General features: G+C 33.5%; 1 protein-coding gene across 18 annotated transcripts in view; it reads left to right on the forward strand.

Moving 5' to 3' along the window:
• Window positions 1-21,182, forward strand: part of NRXN1 (neurexin 1) — a 1,127,862-nt gene that overhangs the window by 91,495 nt on the left and 1,015,185 nt on the right. For 8 of the 18 annotated variants that reach the window (XM_065890685.1, XM_065890668.1, XM_065890670.1 and 5 more), the window contains exons 2-4: window positions 2,564-2,581; window positions 5,901-5,930; window positions 6,693-6,704. The exons of 4 other annotated variants lie outside the window; for them this stretch is intronic. In XM_065890685.1, the coding sequence (XP_065746757.1) occupies window positions 2,564-2,581; window positions 5,901-5,930; window positions 6,693-6,704 (60 nt within the window). Of the gene's footprint in view, window positions 1-2,563; window positions 2,582-5,477; window positions 5,496-5,900; window positions 5,931-6,692; window positions 6,705-21,182 lie in introns of all 18 variants that reach the window. 6 more of the 18 variants (XM_065890667.1, XM_065890673.1, XM_065890676.1 and 3 more) reach the window with 4 other exon arrangements.

A 21,182-nucleotide genomic window follows, 5' to 3' on the forward strand; every position in this document is an offset into this window, starting at 1 on the left:
AAAAATACATAGAGAATGATTGTAAATGCTAGAGCTTCTGCCATTTATAGCTACTTCCAAATTCTGAAATAACATAGAGGTCATCTCTAGGTTAACAGGTTTTAAGTCAACTAAAGCCAACAAATGCTTACCAAAGGGGTAGAATAGAATGAAACAAAAAAAGAGAAGTTTTTTTTATCCTATGATTGAATCTGAAAATATATAGAAACTCAAGGAAAGTCTGTTCTAAGCCAGTTTTCTTCTTCTTTTTTTTTAAAATTTTTAAAATAGGAGTTAATATATTACCCTTTCTTTCACTCTAGTACTTCTTTAAAAAAATCTAAGTCTTCAGAGAAGACTATTTTTCTGAACATGGTCAAGTCAGGATTTGATTACACTTTGGGCATGACTTGGATTTGCATAAAAGGAGTTCCTTTAGTTAAGCTGGTTCTCTGTATGAATAACTCAGAGAAATGCTGGATGACTGGGCGGGATCAGTGGTATTGCCTGTGGCTCCGTGCCTTAGTTAAGAGTGAAAAGAACTCATTTTCAAGGAACCAAGTCAATGACCTTGATTTTATTAGTGCACCTTCCTTTCCTAATATCCTACTAAGCACATTTATAAAATTTGTGTCAAGACTTGTCCTGTTTTATTTTGTTGACTTGTTTTTCATTTTCTTTTCCCTATTAGATTTTCATGCAGCACTTTCCCAAAACCCCTTTCTGGGACTGTACTGCTCATGACCATATTTGCCAAAGGACTGTCCTCTAAATTCCCTGATTTTGTTGTTTTGCATATTTAATAAACTTATTGAAAAATGAGCATCTTAGGTGGGAAATAGAATTTCAAAGGATGTCATTGTAAAAACCAAAGTATGTAACATTAAAATCTATATCTTTGTATGATTTCCAATATAAAACAATAAAATGAAACTTTACTATTTGTGTCCATGTCATGTCCAAGTTGCCATTGAAAAGTAACAAATTCTAATTCCTTATTTGGTAGATTGGAAGCCTAAATCAAACAGGAAATGAATATCACATACCAAATATTTCAGTCATTTTTTATTTCTTTTAAAATGAGCTCTAGCAAACCAAGTATTTTGTATAGATGTTGTTGTCCACATTTATCCACTAACAATTTTCTGTTATGTAAGATCATATCAATAGGTGTACCTGTGTTGATATTTCAGTTTCCACTTAATATATTTTAAACAAAATTGATGATTTTTTAATTCATTAGTAACTTTAACCATTAAAAAAGCTATTTGTTGAACCTTATGAAATGGTGCATTTACAGTTGTTTTTCTTTCAAGTTACTACATTTGCTGTTGTTTTGTTTTTTATAAACACTTTTCATCAAATGGGCAGTTTAAAAAATACAGCTAAAAAAATACAGCTAATTAAATGAAATACAAGAATGAGACAGGAAATGTCAACATGGATATACTTTACTGTTGAAAACATTTTGATAAGTATTGAAACCTTGCTCTCTCCCTAGTGCCTTAAAACAGTTTTTCCTTCCATTTCTTACCTGATGCCAAGCCCGGTGTCTCAAATAGTATTTGAATTGCCTAATATATACTAATAATATTTTAAATTCCATACCCTTACATTGATTATGTGTAGGAAAGCCATACCCTTACATTAATTATGTGTAGGAAAGACATACAAAATCTGATTGTATATATGTGTGTGTTTGTGTATATATATATATATATATATATATGGAAATATACTTAAATAAATATATAAAAAATATGTAAATATTGTGTAGATATATGGAAATATAAGGGAAAGTTCACCCAATATTATCATTATCTTAACTACATACATATTCTCACCCTAAACAGAAGCACAAAGTGAATAAATCATGATATACTTTGCCTAAAGGACAGCTGCCAAATGGACTGCTCTTGTACTCATTACTCTTTCTCCTTAACATTTTTGAAAGTTAGCATTTAAAAAATTATAATAAACCATCGTCATCTGTGATAAAATATGAACACACTATAAACAAACTAAATAAATGATAGATTTTAGGTGCATAAATTTACGTTGTGTTTTTTTTAAGGAAAGAAATTGAAGTATTAGAAATATTTAAAGGCCATTATAGTAAGTCGATTACATAGTTGGTAGAACAGGAATACCTTTAAGTGAAATGTCATGGCTATTTGCAATGAACTTTCTTTCGTCCAAGTAAGTCCAAGTCAGAATTTAGAAATAGAATCTTTTAGAATTGTTATTTTAAGAAAAGCTGTAAAAATAATTGCCTAGGGCAACCATGCCAGCAACATGTAAGAGTTATGTTTGCTTTACACAGGGCAGTGAAAGACTTTTGAACACTCCTTGCTCAGTACACAGCAGTATTACTATAATTCCGTCTCATATTCTTTAAATGCTGCCAATGGGAGGGAACCTGCTTTCCCGTGATTGTGTTTTCCCCTTTGAATGGGAACGTTGGAGCACTTGCATGATGTGTTTGGTGCCTTGCATGAAAAAGACATGCAAAGGCAAGGTCCAGTCTGCATGCTGCTTAATGAATGTTTTTCCTTTTCTCTCCCTCCTTGTCATGTGCTTTCAGAAGACAACAATGTGGAAGGTGGGTGCTTTGTACTTTATTTTCCAACGCTCATTTGCCTTTTATTTCTTAGTATTAATAGAGTACATCTCGAATATAGAAGGTAAGTTGAACTTCTTTCTGAGTATTTGCTGATTTCTGGATTGTGTATAATTTTTCATATAGAACACACACACTCTCAACTCCATCAGCCCCAAGTATATGAAACTCCTTCAACCTTAACTCCAGCCTTTGATGGACTTCAGCATCCCATATGAACCTTAGAATACTTATTTCAGTGTTCTGCATGGAAAAATGACACAATCCTGCTGCTTTTATTTTAAATGAGAAAGTATTTCTTTGCAGTTTCTGAACACAGTGCATGATTCTTTCTCCATTTTTTTTCTTGGTCAAAATGATTTCTTTGGGAAATGTTGAGCATTACATCATCTCTAGCCCATTGGTCTAGTTTCAGATGATTTGATTTATAAAAAAGAACACAAAATAAAGGACTGACTATAATTAAGACGTATAAGTTTAGATTAAAAATAAGCCATTGGCCAGTGGAAATGAAAGCATACAGCACTCCAGCGTGATTACTGGTAAGTATATTTGTAATATTCTGTGTCTGTTAAATAAAATTATGGTATTTGTTTAAGGTTTTCTAAAGTTATCTCTATCAAGGAATTTTGAGAAAGTTACACATTTTTCCTGTAGAATCCAACAAACTAAAACATATTTCAACATTCTTTTAAAACATTTTTTAAGATTTTTATCAAAATGTAGTTGATTTTCCATGTTGTGTTAGTTTCATATTTTAACATTCTTACGTTTAAAGAACTTAGTCCATGTGCTGCCAAAGAAATATGTAAAGGATAAAAATACAAAAAGAACTACGAAGAACAAAGAATTGTGAAAGGGAAGTTGATATCCTATCAACTTACATAATCACAGCATTAACAGTTCTTGCATAAACAACTTACTAGTATCTATATCAGAAGAAAGTGTTTAGCATATTTTATTTTGTTACAATGTTTTGAAATATAGCCATTTATAATGTTCATTTCTGCACAATGATGGATTCCCTAGAAAAAGAGTCCCCATCTAATGTTACAGATAAATAACCATTAAAGTTACTAAGATTTGATGTCTCAAAGAGCAATACATGATAATACAAAGTTGATCAGTAACAGGTTTCAGCATATTATTTGTGATTCTTTCATGGATTCTTTCAATTGCTTAGTTGCTAAACATTTCTGTTTCATTATTTAAGTAAAATAGATTAAAACTTTAAAAGAAATCATCAGTGACTATTTTTCCAAGTGTTGCATCTGTATATGGCTTTTTTTTTCTATACTATAATTTAAATAACATGTGAGTGTGTACTTGGAAAAGATATTACCCTGCAGATCTGACTGACATCTTTCAAAATCAGTCTCATTTATAATTGTGCATGTTATTTGAGATCAAAAGGTTTATTTTAAGTATCTTTTTGACTTCTTTTGCATTTCCTTAACCATCCTGTAAAATGTTCCATGTTTCTGCTCTTTTCTCTTTAAATCCAGTTGCATTCCAAGGAGCTTTAAAATTACCTTAATAAGCATGAATGCCCCTGTCCTTACACACACTCATCCCATGAAAAATTTTGACAAGATTTTCAGAGTATAGGCTCATAAACTATTGTAATAAAGTTTATTCAGTCATAATTTTTAACATCCCTATTTATAACTCCACTTTGGCAGTATAGTCTAGCTCCTTTAGAGGTAGAAAGTATAGCATGAACAATGTTAATGCTTTTGAGATTTAAAAATTTCCATTCTCACTAAGGTGGTATTAAAAACCATTGAGGAATCTAAAAATTATATCTTGTACAGAGATATTTCCCTGATTTATCAGTAGTTTACAAAAAAGTTATAAACTTTTATTAGGAAATATGTATAGTAATATTTAAAGTGAAATTAAATGAAAAATTATATAACCTGGACAGATAAGCCACTATTCTTAAGTATAGAAGATATCATGAGTCACCAACAGGTCATAAACCTTTTAAACTGATTGTATGATTTTTTAGGGGGGCGGTTAAAGTCACTTAGAAAATACAAAAGAAGCTAGATTTCAGGAACTTTAAAATACTATGTTAAATAATGTTTATATTGTGATTATATGATGATTTTAATTGTATCTGCCCCACAGGAATGTTTAAATACCCCTTTTAAGGAAATGGTATAGATTATTTCAATACTGATGCAAGTAATACACAATGTTATGTAGCTCAAAGTCTCAAATATATTTGAACTAACAGTGGGAAATGAAATACACATTTTATTAAATTTGTATGTATGCTATATTTCTTTGACATTATCCCATATTCTTGAAATATACAGGGATTGAAGAGTAACTTAATTTCTGAATTTAGAATAAAGAACTAGGAATTAATGCTAAAAAGTAAGTCGTATCTTCTTGGACAGTGAAATTTTTTTTAAAAGAACATTGCTAGTATTCTTTAGAAAAGGGGTGATCTTAATCTGAAATTGTCAAGCAAGAGTTAAAAAATAATTTAAATAAAGGGAATTCAATATTGCTTCAGAAAACTTCCTTGATGAAATTATATCTTAAATATACTCATGTTAACTCATAGTTTAGCATTTAAGTAATGCTTAAGTAAAATGCTGAATAATTTTTTTCTCCATGGGAAATTACTTAACCCTATTTAAAGGTGATCCATTGTTTCTTAAAAACATTATTCTATAGTAAATTCAAACTTTACACCTGCATGTCTGATGATCTTTTTTGTATTTGAACAAGCTTATTCGATTGCTACATGTGTCAGACAAGGAGACATTTCTGCATTATCATTTCAGTGTGACTAAGGATGTGGCTTTTTTTTTTTCATTTAATTATGAAACTTCTCATTTTTTGATGAGGGGAAAAAGATCAGACCCAGCCCATGTTTCAGGTATTCTTTTGGGTTTTTTAAAATATAATTTCATCACCAAAGAATGGCAGTCCCTGTGGGGGCAGTGTTCAAAACAGTCTCATCAAAGGGCACGAAGGGCAAGTGCAATATTTAAGGGATTGGTTGGATTTTAAGTCATGCTCTTATGCTCTTGAATATTCCAACTGATACATAGAAGAAATACACGGTGCAGCATATGCAAGTGTTTAAATTGCAGTTCTATAACTCTTTGCCCCAAAGCATTCCAACCAGGAGTTGAAAGAATGCTTTTTGATTTGCCTCTGTGATACAGACATGTCTCATAGGAAACAAGATGTCTGTCACTGAACATTTTTGTCACTGTGACAACCCTGCCTTCCCATGCTCCCTTGTTTATTGCTGACTGTGCTCTTGTTTCCCTTCAAGGTCTGGCGCACCTGATGATGGGCGACCAAGGTATGGGCTCTGTTCCTTTTCCACTCTGCTTTCAGTGTTTTCTTGTTCTGTAGCTGCTTTCAAACCATCACTGCAAAGGATGGGCAAATGCTTGCAAATTATCTGGCTGCAAATTAAATACATAATTTTTGTTCACATTTTTTCATGTGTTTTTCTCCCCTTTGTTGGTTTGATATTGGTTTGCTCCTTTGATTTTATTTTCCTTTATTCTTTGCACTATAATATCTGCAACTAAATAAGACATAAGAACTTGTAATTGAAAGTTTTCATACATTTATCAGCATATGCAGTTAAGGGTAGTTATAATAAAGAAAAACCGAGAACCATCATAAATTAACATGAAAAAAGATATTTGGTTTAATGTACTGCACCAGAAAGAGTCCATTTTTCACCCATGCATGTCAGTTTGGGAACATGCAGACATCTTTGGCTTCTGGCTTCTCGAATGCTGAGTATAGTGTTCTACAAAATCAATACTTTTTCTACCTATAAGCATTGTGTATCTCCTTTTGTGTAGTCTTTTAAAGTGAGCATGGGCTTTCTAATTTCTTTGCATGTATTGCCTTAAAAAAGGCAGATTTCTCAACATGTACTGATTGTATCTCCATTTGTTTTCAAATCCTATTTATACCTTCTTGTATATTTAATTTTCAAAGAGTAGTGCATATACATATATTCACAATTCTTATTGTTGTTTCTCTCCTCTTTATTCTTTTTGTATGGAAATCCTTTCTTCATGGGACCATTTCATCAAATCCATAGGTAAAAGTAAAGGTATTACATTATTTTATTTCTTCTTAATATCATCTATATGAATAACAGTGCGTCTATATGAATAACATTATTTTATTTCTTATTAATATCATCTATATGAATATCAGTGTGAATAACATTTGCAAAATACATTTTTCAAATGTATTTAGACCTTTTGGCATTAATAATGGGCACTGGGAGGTAGGTATGTGTGGTAATGAATATTTTATGAATTTAAGGTAAGAAAAATCCATCAAAATGTTTCCCTTTGTTTTTTTCTTGCTCTTTAGGGTGACTTTTTTTTCGTGTCAGCTGCTAGTATAATTAGCATATTTAGAAATTAGTGACAGGTTTCAGTGTCAGTTTTTGCAGTATCATTTGATGGTAGTTAAATGAGTGTAGCCACCAGAAATATATCATCCTCAAACACTTAACTCTGGAGCGCACCTGCCCCAGCCATTCTGCCTAGGGATGTAAGTCTAAGCATGTGCAGCATTGAAATGGTGCTGCTCTGGGCTCATCAGCTTGTGGTCTGCTAGATGTCATATATACACGTTGACTCCATGATAACCTGCAAAGGCAGTGTCCTGAAAGAGACAAAGGAGCAAGACGAGCCTGCTCTCTCTTTTGTGCATACTAACTTTGTTTTAAGAACATTATCAACTCAGGTTTACACTTCTGCATCACTTGGTAAGTCAGGCATGTGTACTCTTTGACAGTATTGGTGCCAAATTTAAAAGCATGTTTAGTTTGCCATTTAGGACCATCCACGTTGTGTTTAGTGTTTTCATTAAAAGAAAGTAGATGATGTGCAACTGTGGTAAATACGTGTCATAGCCTTTAAAGTAACCATTTTTAACTATGTATTGGTGAATGTGCCCTTGGTCTCTAGTTTTGTTTTATTTTGTTTGTTTGGTTTTTGTTGTTGTTGTTATTTTAAAGACAGGCATGCATTTCCTTGAATTCTCTGAATCTTTCTTTTGCTCTGAATCTTAATCTGGTGAATTGAGACCAAAGCTCACAGTTCTGCACCTTTACATTAGTGTCATCTAGCAGGGAAACTTTTCTGTTTGAAAAAGCACCGAACATGAGCAGAGCAATAAGTAAGAAATGATATCAAAGTTTTAAATGTGTAACATAGAGCTTTAGAAACAAATGTTTGGATACTTTGAGCCAATAAAAAGAGAACATATGCTATTGCAGTTTGTGTTTTGGTCAACCATTTGCAATAATATAATTTAATCATATTTTAAGCCTTTAACAACTATGCAATGACAGTATGTTATCAATTCTTTTAGAGATTTTGTGTACCATTTGGGATACTTTCTAGACTTTTTTTTTTTTTTTTGAGGCCAAATTACCATTACTTTCCTTTCTTAAGTGGGCATTTTCCACCATGTTCCTTAGTGTAGGACTCAGGATGGCATAGAGGGAATCTGTATTTATATTTTATTTTACTGGCTGAGTGAAGTAAATGTCTATGTGTTTGTATATGTGCATGTTTGTATTTGTATGAATGCATGTGTATACACAAACTTTCTAAATATACGCACACATATATACCCATTATGTTGTGAAAAAAGTAACTCATAAAATAATATGCTAATTATATAACCACTTAAGTCTACATATGGAATAATTCATGTTTAAACTTAGCTGATACTCATTTCAGTGTAATTAATGTTAAGTGTCACTTAACTTTACTCAGTTTTACTATGTCAGTCTTAAATGTTTTCTGTTGGCATGTGTGTCAAACATATATTTACCAGTTTTCATCAAATTTTATTCCTCAATCAGCACAAAAGTACACAGGACAAGAATTTGGTATTTCCTTTACATTCTTCTGTTAATAGGACCAGGATGCTTCTTGGTGTTAAATGGGGAAAGAAGACTTTAAGATGGACTTGGGTATTTTGCAAATCAAAGTGATCACCTTTACATGCTGGTTAATTATGTGTATAGAAATGAGAAACATGATTTATAAGTCTTCATTAATTGCAAATTAGTTCAACAAATCTGCATTCTAGAGCAAAAAATACAATCTTGACTATGATGTGGCATCCATATTCAATGAGTGTCAATAAAATAGGGAATGAAAACATGTGAGTAAGTTAGTTTAAATGACAGAAATGGAAGTGCTAGGAGAGTGGTTAAAAAGTATGATCGGTGATAGGCAGTCAGAAAAGATAAAGATAACACGAATCAGGATCTCCCTTAGGAAGATATCCTTGCCTTGTGCCACCTGTTGGAGGAGTCAAAAATGTATAGAAACTTGACAGTGTGGATTCTTGTATCAGGTTAAATCCTAGTTGTGCATAAAATATGTGTTAAACCTACCTACTCTAAAATAACTGATATGCATTGTAAATTCATGCTTCTCAAGTCTTCCCATCAAATTATAATCCTGGAGCATTTTTCTTGATACCACTTTTCTCTTTAGTGAATTCAGGTGCTCTGCAATGATCATCTGTGGATTAAAGTCTTCCTTTGTTGAATCCAGAAGCAAAACTAGGTTCAAGAACATTATTGCTATCATTTTGATTTATCCTGTATGGATTCTTAAGTATTTTCTGAATTTTTAAATGTCCAATGATAGACAAATGTATTTCATTTTAAAAGTACATTTACAAAAAAAGAACATTTATTCTGATAACCTTCTTCATCCTCCTCCCCAGGCTTCTCTCTAGAGGTAAGCACCGGTATCACTTTATGATGTATCCTTACAGAGTTGGTGTGGATCCTTCCATACTCCATAATTAACTGTTCAGGGTTTGAAACCTGCAGAATTCCTTACCATATAACATGACAAAAACAGATAAGTCTGCTGGAGACATGTTAAGGCTCATTGCTATGTGCTGGCAGAATCATAATGAATGAAATGGAAACTTTCTCACTCTGTAGACCATCATGCCTCATATTTTCATTTGGTCATCCTGTTTCAAATTTTAGAGTTGATTATTTGGATTTGTTTTCATGTTTTCTAAACAAGGATATGTCACCTTTAATTGGTCACAGGTAGGAATAAACTTTGCTTTCTTTGGAATAGCTGAAGAGAGATAGTATTCAGGGCCAACCTTCTGTTGGCTGTGGCTAGGTAGATTCAAGTGGTCTTTGTGACATTGTGTTTACTTTCTTTTTAGGTTTGAAATTTGTCATGGGTGTTGTTAGGACTATTGATAATACTAACTTTATTCTCCACTCTATTTAGAATTTAGATTTATCTATTTGCCTGGGGAATTTAGGTTTTTGTTTTTTTCTATGTATGTTTAACTGGTCACTTCATTCCAACAATTATTTACTTATATTTTACTCTAATGTTTGAAAGAAATGAATGACCATTTAAATAAGAAAACGTTAAAGAAAGTTACATCAAATAACTGCAAATCCAGCCATCGTGGCTGGTTAATACCTTGGGAGCACAGGTTAATAATTGTCAGTTAAATGTTGATTGAAAGCCTGTATTTTCCATCATAATAATCATTATAATTGTATATATTTATGTGAGTGATTTATATGTTAAATGTCAACTTTTTCCTAGTAGAATGTAAGCTCCATGTGACTTTCTTTTTTTGACCATTGTATTTCCAGAATATTTTTCTTACTGTATCTTGAATTTGCAATTCTCATGACTTAAGTATGTGTGTGTTGGGAGCATATTGGAAAAGGTAGATGTAGAGGAGGACATGGAGGGTTTGTAGTGGACATAGTAGAGGGTGGAAAAGGAAACTTATTCAAATATCTAAAAAAATTGTAGCAACAGATTATATTGAATACTCTCTGTCTCTATCTCTGAACTTCTTTTGTTTCCTATCATTCATATCCTTGTCCAAAGCTGCAGTATTTCTTTCTAGTAAGACATCATTCCAGTAGCACTTTAATATGTCTTAGCCTATGCACAGCAATGGTCCTGTAAGGAAATAAAGTCAGTGTATTTTTGTGTTGGAGGGTTTTCAGAAATTTTAATGTGATTCACTGTCACAGTGGCAAATAATCAAATTTTATTTTCTAACTTGATAACAAGTACGGGAGTTTTCCTGAAATTCATATAAGATGATAAGCTAACTAATGTGGTTTCATGAGTTTTTTTTTTTTTTTTTAAACTGCATCAACTGTGATGTATCATAAGAACTGTGTTTAAATTGGGTTAGGATTGTAAGCTTTCAATAAAGCCAAAATTTGTCTTATCTTCTGATATGAGCATACTTGCTATTCCTTGCATTTATGAATCGTACAACATATTTGCAAAATAAGTGTCCATTTGACTCTTTCAAATGTTTATTGTTTGATTATCCAGGTTTCTCATGTTACTAGAAGGCCAAGTTATTACAACTGTCAAGCATGTAATTACACATTTTAAAAGTGCCTAAACTTTATTGTATTAGTGAAAATGAAGATCTTAGAATAATTACAAAGAAAATACAGATTTTTCTCGTAACCAATTGTGTTAATACCTAGGTATAATTGATTCCACTCAACTAATTGATAAGCACTATCAAAGATGTATTTTAAAAATTTATCTGTAATGTCAAACCACAATTAATATTCTATTTACTCTTGAAGTAGATTTGATATTATTAATACTTAGAGAAGAATAACACATTTAGTATTCTTCTACATTTTCTTCTGTTTCCATGATTTTTGTTACCATCTGTCATCTCTCATGTTGCTGTGTAGCTGATTTGTCTGTGAAGTGCAGTTTGCAGTCACCAATGTCATGACGTGTATTTGTTTTATAACTCTGAAATACATTTTGCTGTGGTTTCTGTTGTAGAACTAGTTTAATTTTGAAAATAGTCACATTTCTCTTCTTTTGTATGGCTTCTTAAATCATATCTCCTCATTTAGCTTGAAAATATTAACTATTCTGCATTGTTCAGAAGCATTCGTGAATGTTGACAGAATCTTACTGTATTGGAATGCCTATGTGTGGTGTATTTGCAACCAAGACATAATTTATTTTGGTTTATCTATTACGATTTCTACTGTTGCAGTACTGGAAGCCCCTCATTCACAGCTACCGAACATGGCAAGACCAGAATTTCACTTCATGAAATGAGATATTAAATGTCTGCTTCATCAGTACGATATACTCAGAAGGCTATGCGACTATTTAGAATTCGGTATTTATTTTGCAGTTCTTCTTTAGCCTACATGTCTGTCATTTCTGAGTACAATCAAGAAAAGCTACCTGAAGAGTAAATATTTCTGTATTATCTCTTGCTTCAATTTAATCAATTTTGTCATTATATTTATTACTAAGAAAAGTCCCAGCTCCTTTTTATCTCTGCACTATTGGCTCTGTGATGAGAAGTTTCCCATTTACATTCTGTAAACAATTATGACATTGAGTAACTGGTAAACTAAATAAGGATTTTGTTAGGCTTGTAGTGGATGAATTAATCCTCAGAGAAGAGCATAGAAAGGACTCTTCACAGTCTAACAGTTTAAAGAATGATGTAGTAAAAATATAAATTTAGATGCTTTACTAAAATAGATCATAAATAGCAAAACATTTATATCATATTGGATATTAAAATGAGAATTCCTTTTCTAAAATCATGATTTTATCTTACCCATTTTGAAATGTATTTTTGTTAATCTGCATTAAAAAACATCAAAACATTTAGGCTGGTAAGAAGGTATTTCTTAAATTGTGTTGGCCAGTGGTTTTAAAGAACACTATAATTACCCAGAATGCTTAGCTTGTATATACTAACGAGATTTGAATCTTTAACTAGAATCATAGAATTTTGGAGCAGGGAAGAACTTTATACATAATCTTTAAAAAATTGCTGACACTCTTTTATTTGTAAGATATAAGAGGAGATATTGCTTATTATGATAGGCAAAACACTGGAGATTTTGAACTAAAATAACTGATATAGAGTAACCAACCATTCCTAAGGAGACCTTAAAGACTTGCTCCACTTACACACTAATACTCATGAAACAGGGTTTTATCTTCTTATTCTTAAAAATAAAGTTAGAAGTAATGTGAAGGAAGCCAATCATAGAGTATTATATAAGATGCTGTTGTTTCTCATTTTGAAGGTTTCATTTTAGGGGTAAAACTCTACCTTATAACAGGGGAACAGTATAGGGTGGTAGGTGAGCGTCATGAAGTCATAAGACCTGGGTTCAAATCCTGTAATTGCTCTTTACTGACCTTGGGCAAATAATTTAGCCTCACATATCTAGATAATAGGATCTGTATTATTAGCCAGTAAAAACACTCCATTCTCAAGTATATTGTTACATGACAAATCACAAAAGTAAAAGATGGTTTTTATCAATGGTGATGATAAAATAAGACACCCTGTGAACTTTTAGATTAAATAAATTTGAAAACTAATGGTCTGTAATCTGCCCAGGGTTTTAAAAAGGTATTAATGTCTTAACATCTTCTGCCCATCCTATGAATACCCGATAACTTATGATTCTGTGATTGTTTTAAGTTATAACTAACTGGACATCAGTATTCTGATGGCCCATACTACAAAGAATATTGTAAATACAATAAAGCATGAAAGGTTGAGTCTACTCAATCAAATGTATTTAGATATTTCTGTAACTCTTTACATTTTCACATTTCTCTTGCATACAGTGATGAAGCTGAAATGGACTTGCCTCCCCTTTGAACAAACCTAGGAGTTCAGTGGCAAAATGCTGCTCTTTAGATGCAAGTTAATGGGCTGAAGGGGGCAGGGAGTTAAATATTTTCTCGTGGACTGGAAGTACCATCTAGAGGAAACATTTTTATGAATTAATGTTTTGCCTCATTAATGAGTAATAGAGTGATATATGAGTTAAGTTTATACTAACCACTTAGTCACCTGAAGACCAAATTTTCAAAGAAAAGCTAATTAGGGTCTTCTCTTCTTCGACAGGTATCTTTGTGGGAAAAAGAAACATAATTACCTTAAGATAGTTAAATAATTGGCTATGCCCTCACATCCTTCAAGATTTTGCTCAAATGACACCTGAGTCTCAAGAGACTTATTTTGACCATCCTATTTAATACTATGATTTGACCCTTTCCTGAACTCTCTTACCCCAATCTAGTTTCTTTTCCATAACAATTATTATCTTTTAACATGCTTTAAAGTGTTTTCATTTATTTTGTTTACTGTTTATTGTCTGTCTTTCTTCCACCAGAATATAAAAGGGCAGAGATCTCTGCCCTGCCTTATATATCTCAAGGGCCCCAGAACAGGGGCTGGCACAAGTAGGTCCTCAATAATATTATACTTGTTTAATGACTGACTGATTGGTTAAATAAGTTTATAAAATTTCTTTTTAGATTTTGCTTTGGATGCTCTTTTTTCTTTCTCATATAATACACTGATTTTCAAATTTCTTTTACTTCAAGGTAAATATTCTAATAAAGGAAAAATAAATAAGATCAATAAAACCAGAATTTTTCTCCTTAAACTGGGTGTGAGGAGGACTCCGACACGACCCTTTTGATCTTCCTTGTTCCCTGCCCAATGTAGGTGATCTCACAGAATTTGGAAGGGATTTGAAAACCTCTCCATTGACCACTGATGGTCAAGCCTTTTCTTTATAATCCCTCTAACAATCAGTCTTAAAGGAATATTTCTTTAAGAAAGGGATAATAATTCATCTTTGTATATATCTCTGTGTATAGGTAACAGGAAGAGGTTCCTGGGAGTTTGGCTTCTAATGGCTTCTAACTAGCAGGATTCACTGTGACTTTCAGGAGGTACCTTTTGGCAATTTGTGACAGAGGAAAAGTTTCAAAGAATGAAGTGGGTCCCCTTGTACTTTATATTCATGTAGCTTATCTAGTGCTTCTCATATTGAAAGAAATAGGTTCATTCTTCTCAGATCCTCAAATAGCTATATACGCCCGAAGGGCCTTTGACTTTTTCCCAGCCTGGGGATAAATGATCGTTTGTTCAACTAGATGATTTATCAAGTAGTCTGGATTTGCAGCCAGCTGTCCTAAACTGTGGAACCTGAGTTGAAGAATTACAGTGGTCGGAAATCTCTGAATTAAAAAGCAAGAACAAGACTGCAGTGCTTAAGGCCATATTTTCCTTAAATTGAGCATCTTATTATTTGTCCTTTTGGTAGAAATAGAGATGGAGAGGGAGAGAGAGAGAGGCGGAAGAGAGAGAGAGAGAGAGAAAATTCTCTCTAGAAAGAATGAGAGTGTTTTCATTCAATCTTAGTCATTATTACTTAAATCACCAATGTGATCCTTCTTTTGTGGGACTGTTGAAGCCATAGCTTTCCAGAATGGATGTTTCCAAGACTTTGGACATTAAGAAATATAAACACGTGGATAATAATAGTTACCACTTTATAGAACACATCTTTACACATTCAAGTTATATCTACTTATATAAAATATGTATTCCACTAAGTGCAGCTTTCTCTTTTCTGCTTGTCTTGTCTGCCTGTGAATTGCCATGTGCCTGTGACCACATGATAGCTCATTCAGAATTGTAGCAACTGAAGTAATCTCCAGTAATTATTAGTGTTTCCTTTCAACCAAGTAAAAAAAGTACAGGGATGTTACCAGAGGTATGAAGTAAGGATAGTATTTTCTTTCACCTTAAAGATTTTTTTGTTACATGGCCCAGATACAGACCAGAAAATTAGACTACTGAGACAATGGGTAATTCAGGAAATTAAAATGACTCATGTGTTATATGAAGTTTCTAAACAATATTTTATTTTTTTGGCCTGAATTACCTGGTCAACTGACCCAGTTTTCCATTTCTGGACTTGGCATTATGAAGTCAGTAGACACTTGGAGAAAATTAAATTACTCCATTCAGGGAAACAATCAAATTTAGATTGGACTAAAGTACTGCCAGAGGGATGGAAATCCCTAAATTGGCCAACTGTGATTTCAATTCACAGGGAAATCCTCATTCACAAGCTAACCATAAGTTTTTTGCAGATTGCTGGTGGCAAAATATGCCAGAAATCTTCTGCTAAACTTAGTGAACAGATATTTTTAATGCTATGCTGACTTAAAAGAATTACATGATGCCTTGTTGTAACTGTCTTTCCAGCGATTGTTTGTTTAAATGAAAGAATGCATTATCTGACTGGCAGTCCATAGGGCATACAATTTGAATTGCTTCCCTGGCAGTGTGGTTGGATTTGCACTGACCCAGCTGTACTTGCTATGACCAGTGGCATTCTTTGGGAGAGGACTGCATGAAATTAGGAGTCATTCAGTGCGATGGAAAGACAGAAGGTGATTGGTCCAAAGAAAGCCAAATCTTGGACTAATGGATGTGAGAACAATTTGGTTGAGCATTTGCCCTCTCATTATTTGTAAGGAGTAATGTCATGACCTGTTAGGTTAAATCGCTGTTTCTTTTTTCTTTAACTACTTCAAATCTGTCATTCCCTAATTAGAAGAATGTCCTATATAAAGAAGGATGACCGTTGTAGCAAGGCTGGTGAAGTAGCTGACTTCCCTGTTAGGACATCTGAACAGTCTCTGAAGCACCATTACAAACCTTGACCTCATTACCATTGTTCTGACTCAGGGGTTCTTAGGTTGGCTGCCCAGCCCTCCTCCATCTTCCTCCCCCCACCAGTCACCTGGGGCATATTTTAAAAATACATACATTTTCAAGGAACCTAACAGATAATTTTTTTCAATAGGTCTATGGTGGATTGTACTCCTGTACCTTAAAAAGCCCCCTCAACTCCCCAGGCAGCTTCTAAAGCACAGCCATTTTGTGCAGAGTGTTACCAACTCAGCTAATTGGCTTTTGTCCTTTAAGAATTGATGATTTGATCTTCATGGTGATGAAGGGTGTTTGTTTGTTTGTTTTCCTTGCAGGGCCACTGTACAGTTTGTCAGTTCCATTCATATTGCTTCTGTGTTGAAAGATTTTCCTTACTAATGGAAGTAATTATTATCTTGCTTTAAGAGAAGTTAAGCCTTGGTCCATTATGAAAGGACTGGGAAAGGAGATACGGTTATTCAGTGAAGCCTGTCCTTTATCCTTGAAACTAAACAATTGGTTTTCACACAGATAAAGGTGTCACTGGGCTCTTTGCAACCTTGTGGTACATGTCATTAAAACTTTCATTGTGTAGAGTTCAGATTCGTGCTTTAAAAAAAAGAAAAAAAAAAACCCCTCAAATTGAATAGGTGGCAACATTTAAACCTTTGATGGGATGCCCACCCATGGATACTTTGTAACATATTTTAGGTCATTGTTCATAATGGCCCTTGATAGAGATACCCAGACAACGGGAAAGCTGAACAAGTGCTGAGTTCACATAAAAAAATATGCCACAAATGTATTTCTATACAATGGAAAAATTGATTATAATGATATTTTTTCTTTTTACTGAGGATTGTGGCGAAAGAGGCATTAAATAAAGCAGGAATATGTCATTTCTACAAAGGTCGAACTTTAGGGGGTGGAAATTTGGTCTCTGGAGTCTATTTAAAAAAAGAGGTAATATTTTTATGAGACATTTCAGAAATGACAGACCCAGACGTAGAAATTACAGGGAGATAAACTATTGGATTTTTAAAATATCTATAGAAGGAAGTGATTAAGGAATAGTGTGAGTACAAGCAAAAGCCGGGAGAGGAGTGCTGAAGGTGAGAAAGCCTCCTGGGGGATGGGGACAAAGGGAGATGACCGTGTGTGACAGTAAGACATTACTTCCCTAGGCAGAAAAGGTGTGGAAGAGTAGTGACAGCAGCCTGAGAGGGCAGCTTCAAGAGCTAGGAAAGCTCTATACATCCATGGTTACATACATATTCCATGTGATTTGAGGAGACACCAAAAATTATTTCCTTGGCAAAGATAAATCTCTCAGTAGCTCTGTCTTGTTAAAAAGTTAAAAAAAAAAAAAAAAAAAAAAAAAATTTAACATACAGTATTTGAAAGTGCTACATAGTTTTAACTAATTTATCTGTTCAGTGGCATGAACTTATATATACCACCAAATGTAAAATAGATAGCTAGTGGGAAGCAGCTGCATAGCACAGGAAGATCAGCTTGGTGCTTTGTGACCATCTAGAGGGATGGGATAGGGAGGGTGGGAGGGAGACACAAGAGGGAGGAGATATGAGGATATATGTATATGTATATAGCTGATTCACTTTGTTATAAAGCAGAAACTAACACACCATTGTAGAGGAATTATAGTCCAATAAAGATGTTAAAAAAATTACATTAAAAAAAAAAAGATCTGATGAAATGGGACACTAGACCACTAGACAAGTACTTTTTAATGTGAATGAACAATATCAGATGGGATTGTCCAGCTCTTGAGTGAACCTTAGTGAGACCTAGGTATATTGGCATGGCTGGTACCTGGAAACAAGGAAGAAGCAGAATCCACTCAAGGAAAGAACCTTATTTTTTGTCCAGGGACTAGCTACACGAGCAGCATACATTCAGTCATTGAATACGTTATCCCTCCTATCCCAAACTTGGCAAAGTGGATTTATTCTGTCTTTAGGACCATTGTTACACCTAATATTTATCTCTGTTATGAAATTCTGTTGAATTGCATTCATTAATTTGTCAATCATTACTATTAGAATGTGAGATCCTTGAAGGCAGAGGTTTTGTTATTTTCATTTTTGTATTGAGGATAGAGTTTGGTAACACGGAAGATACTCAGTAAACCTTGTTGCAAAGCAGATAGCCAAAAATCTTGGAGGTCGGAGTTGAGTAGACCTACATTTAGACCCTAGAGTTACTATCTATTAGCTGTGTAGCTTGGGAAAGTTTTTTGATGTCTCAACCTCATTTTCCTCATCTGTAAAAGGAAAATAATAAAATTCACCTCTTTTAGTTCTGAGAATTACATGTATAATTATCAGTAAAGTGTATAATATATTTCTAGAGCATAGTGAGCGCTCAATAGTGGACATGCAGTAGAGTATTGGGTGTGTATTGCAGATGGATGATTCAAATAAAATTAATTTTCAAAGAAAACAAAAGGTAACTTTTAAAATCAAAAACGACATGAAGATTTTTCTTTAAAAAGGTCAGAAACATCCTTTGTATATGTATTTTAAAGTACAAGTTTAAATACGGTTCACAGATGTTGAGAAAAGGGAAGAGAGGAGAGCAGAAGAAATTGGAAAATATTTTTTTGTGGTACATTCCTGCCATTTTGTTTTATAGTGATTTGTATTACTGTTCATTCAAAAAAAAAAAAAAAAATCATGTCTGAAGTGAGCCTGAGAATGCTGAGCAGGATTAATTGTCATCTTTTTTACCTCTGAATAACAAAGGCAAAATGTTTTCCTTTAATTTATTTTTAAAATTTACTTGATTAGGGTATTAAGATTCTGTTTAAAATGAGCTAGTTTTAGCATAAATCAGATAAGTCTTTTGTTCTAGACGGCTCAGTAAGAAAAAGCTCAGCTTGCTTTTAACTTGTTTTGCTTAATTGCTTTTCTTCATTAAAAGAGATTATACAATGAAAAAAATATCATAATTTCTTCCTGTCCTCAAATTCCCTTCCTGGGTGTGTTTTGGAGAGTTAGAAATTATGTGAAAGTTATGAGAGAGAGATTATTACGAGAGAGTAAATGAAGATTAGTGGGAGCAGGGGATATTATTTAGGTGACTTGGTAGGTCTGTTGACACTTTGGATCTAGAGATAACATTTAAGTTAATAATAATTTACTAGGAGTCAGGAAGTATGTGGTAATGTGTCTTAAACCAAGATAATTGTGAAATTCACTAAAATGAGAATCACAGTAATTGCTTCAGAATGGAAAAGGGCTTAACAAATAATAGAATCATAAATTTGACTAGAAATTCGGAAGTCTCCTAGTCCAAATGTCTATTCAGCAAACCCTTCTGCTATTTCTGTGATGGGCGATGATCCAAACTCTGTTTACTTGTTCAAAAGGAGGGTGTGCTTGCTACCTCACAAAATAACAGTCTTTTTAAGGAGAATTTTAATTATTAGGGCTTTTCCTTTATTTGAATCAAAATCTGCCTACTGAAGTTATTGCCAGTTAGCCATCTGCATGTTGTCGTTGTCGCTTCCTAAGATATTTACTGAGTTTCTCCAGTGCGCTGTGCTCTGTGTTTTCAGTTGATCTGGACTTAAATGCATTCTAATTCCTCATCCACACTAAAAAAATAATTTCTATAAATATATCCCTCACCCTCATAACCAAATCCCAATTTTTCTTTTCTAAATTTTATATCTTCAGTTTCTAAAACCATTCTTCACAGTGTTGAAATCCTTCCCAAATCCTTCCTGTCTCTCTCCTCCTTCTGGTCTGGATACACTCTAATTGTAGGAAGATTTCTTAAAGTCAATTCCAAAATTAATCATAGTTCCTCACATGTCTGAGCAGGGTAGAGTAAAATGGAAGCATTCTTTGGGTCTGGAAAGAATGATACCTACAATCAGATACGTGGGTGTGTGTGTGTTGTTATTTTTGGTCACTTATCATTTTGTTGCCTCATACTGAACATTCAGTCAGTTGAAACCTCTAAGTTTTTTCACATGCTCATAGGTCAGCTTTCCCATTCTCTACTGAACAGTTAATATTGTGAGCCTACTTCAAAGCATGAAATATAATTGTATTCAATTCCACCTTTAATCCTTAAAAATAAATATCGTTAAAAATAAATATTATTAAAGCCTTAAAAATAAATCCTTAAAAATAAATATCCACTCAGTGTCCTATGCAAGATGCTAGAAATACAAAAATAAATAAGGCATGGTATGAAGGAAGGTATCTGTCCTGGAGAGATTTATAGCTCAGTGATAGGTAAAAAAATTTTACATGTAAGTTTCATCAGTAATTAAAAGCTTTATGATGGAAATTATTTACAAGGACCAATATTCCTCATTAGTTGGATGTCATAGAATGACTGGCTCTTCACTAGATTGACATGGTTAGGCAGTGTATGTTTTCTGTGATGCCATAACAAGTTCCATAAATATAACATCTTAACACAGATTTATTATCTTCTACTTCTATGCATAAGAAGTCCAACATGGGTTTCACTGGGCTAAACCCAATGTGTCAGCAAGGCTGTGTTCCTTTCTAAAGAGTCTATGAGACAGTCACTTCCTTCCTTTTTATAAAATTTTGAAGCTGGAAAAAAGCTACAGTTGTGACCCCCTTCCTCCATCTTCAAAGCCAGCAACCTTGCATGTCTCTGACCATTCTTTTGTGGTCACATTTCCCTCGGACTCTCTTCTGTTTCTCTTTTCCACTTACAAGGAGTTGATGATTACACTGGGCCCACCTAGGTAATCCAAAGTATTCTTCCTATTCCAAGGTCATCTGATTAGCAAACTTCATTATATCTGCAACCTTAGCTGCCTTTGCCAGGTAACCTAACGTATTCACAAATTCTGGGGGTTAGGATGTGGACATCTTCAGGGTGTAGAGACATTAAAGCAAAAGAAAAGTGTAAGTTGAGTCATGGAGGTATGGTAGAGAAGTACTGATTCTAAAAATTGGAAACAATTGAACATGAATGCAAAAGGGAACCT

Source organism: Phocoena phocoena, chromosome 14 (genome assembly GCF_963924675.1).
Source record: "Phocoena phocoena chromosome 14, mPhoPho1.1, whole genome shotgun sequence".
NCBI lineage: Eukaryota > Metazoa > Chordata > Mammalia > Artiodactyla > Phocoenidae > Phocoena > Phocoena phocoena.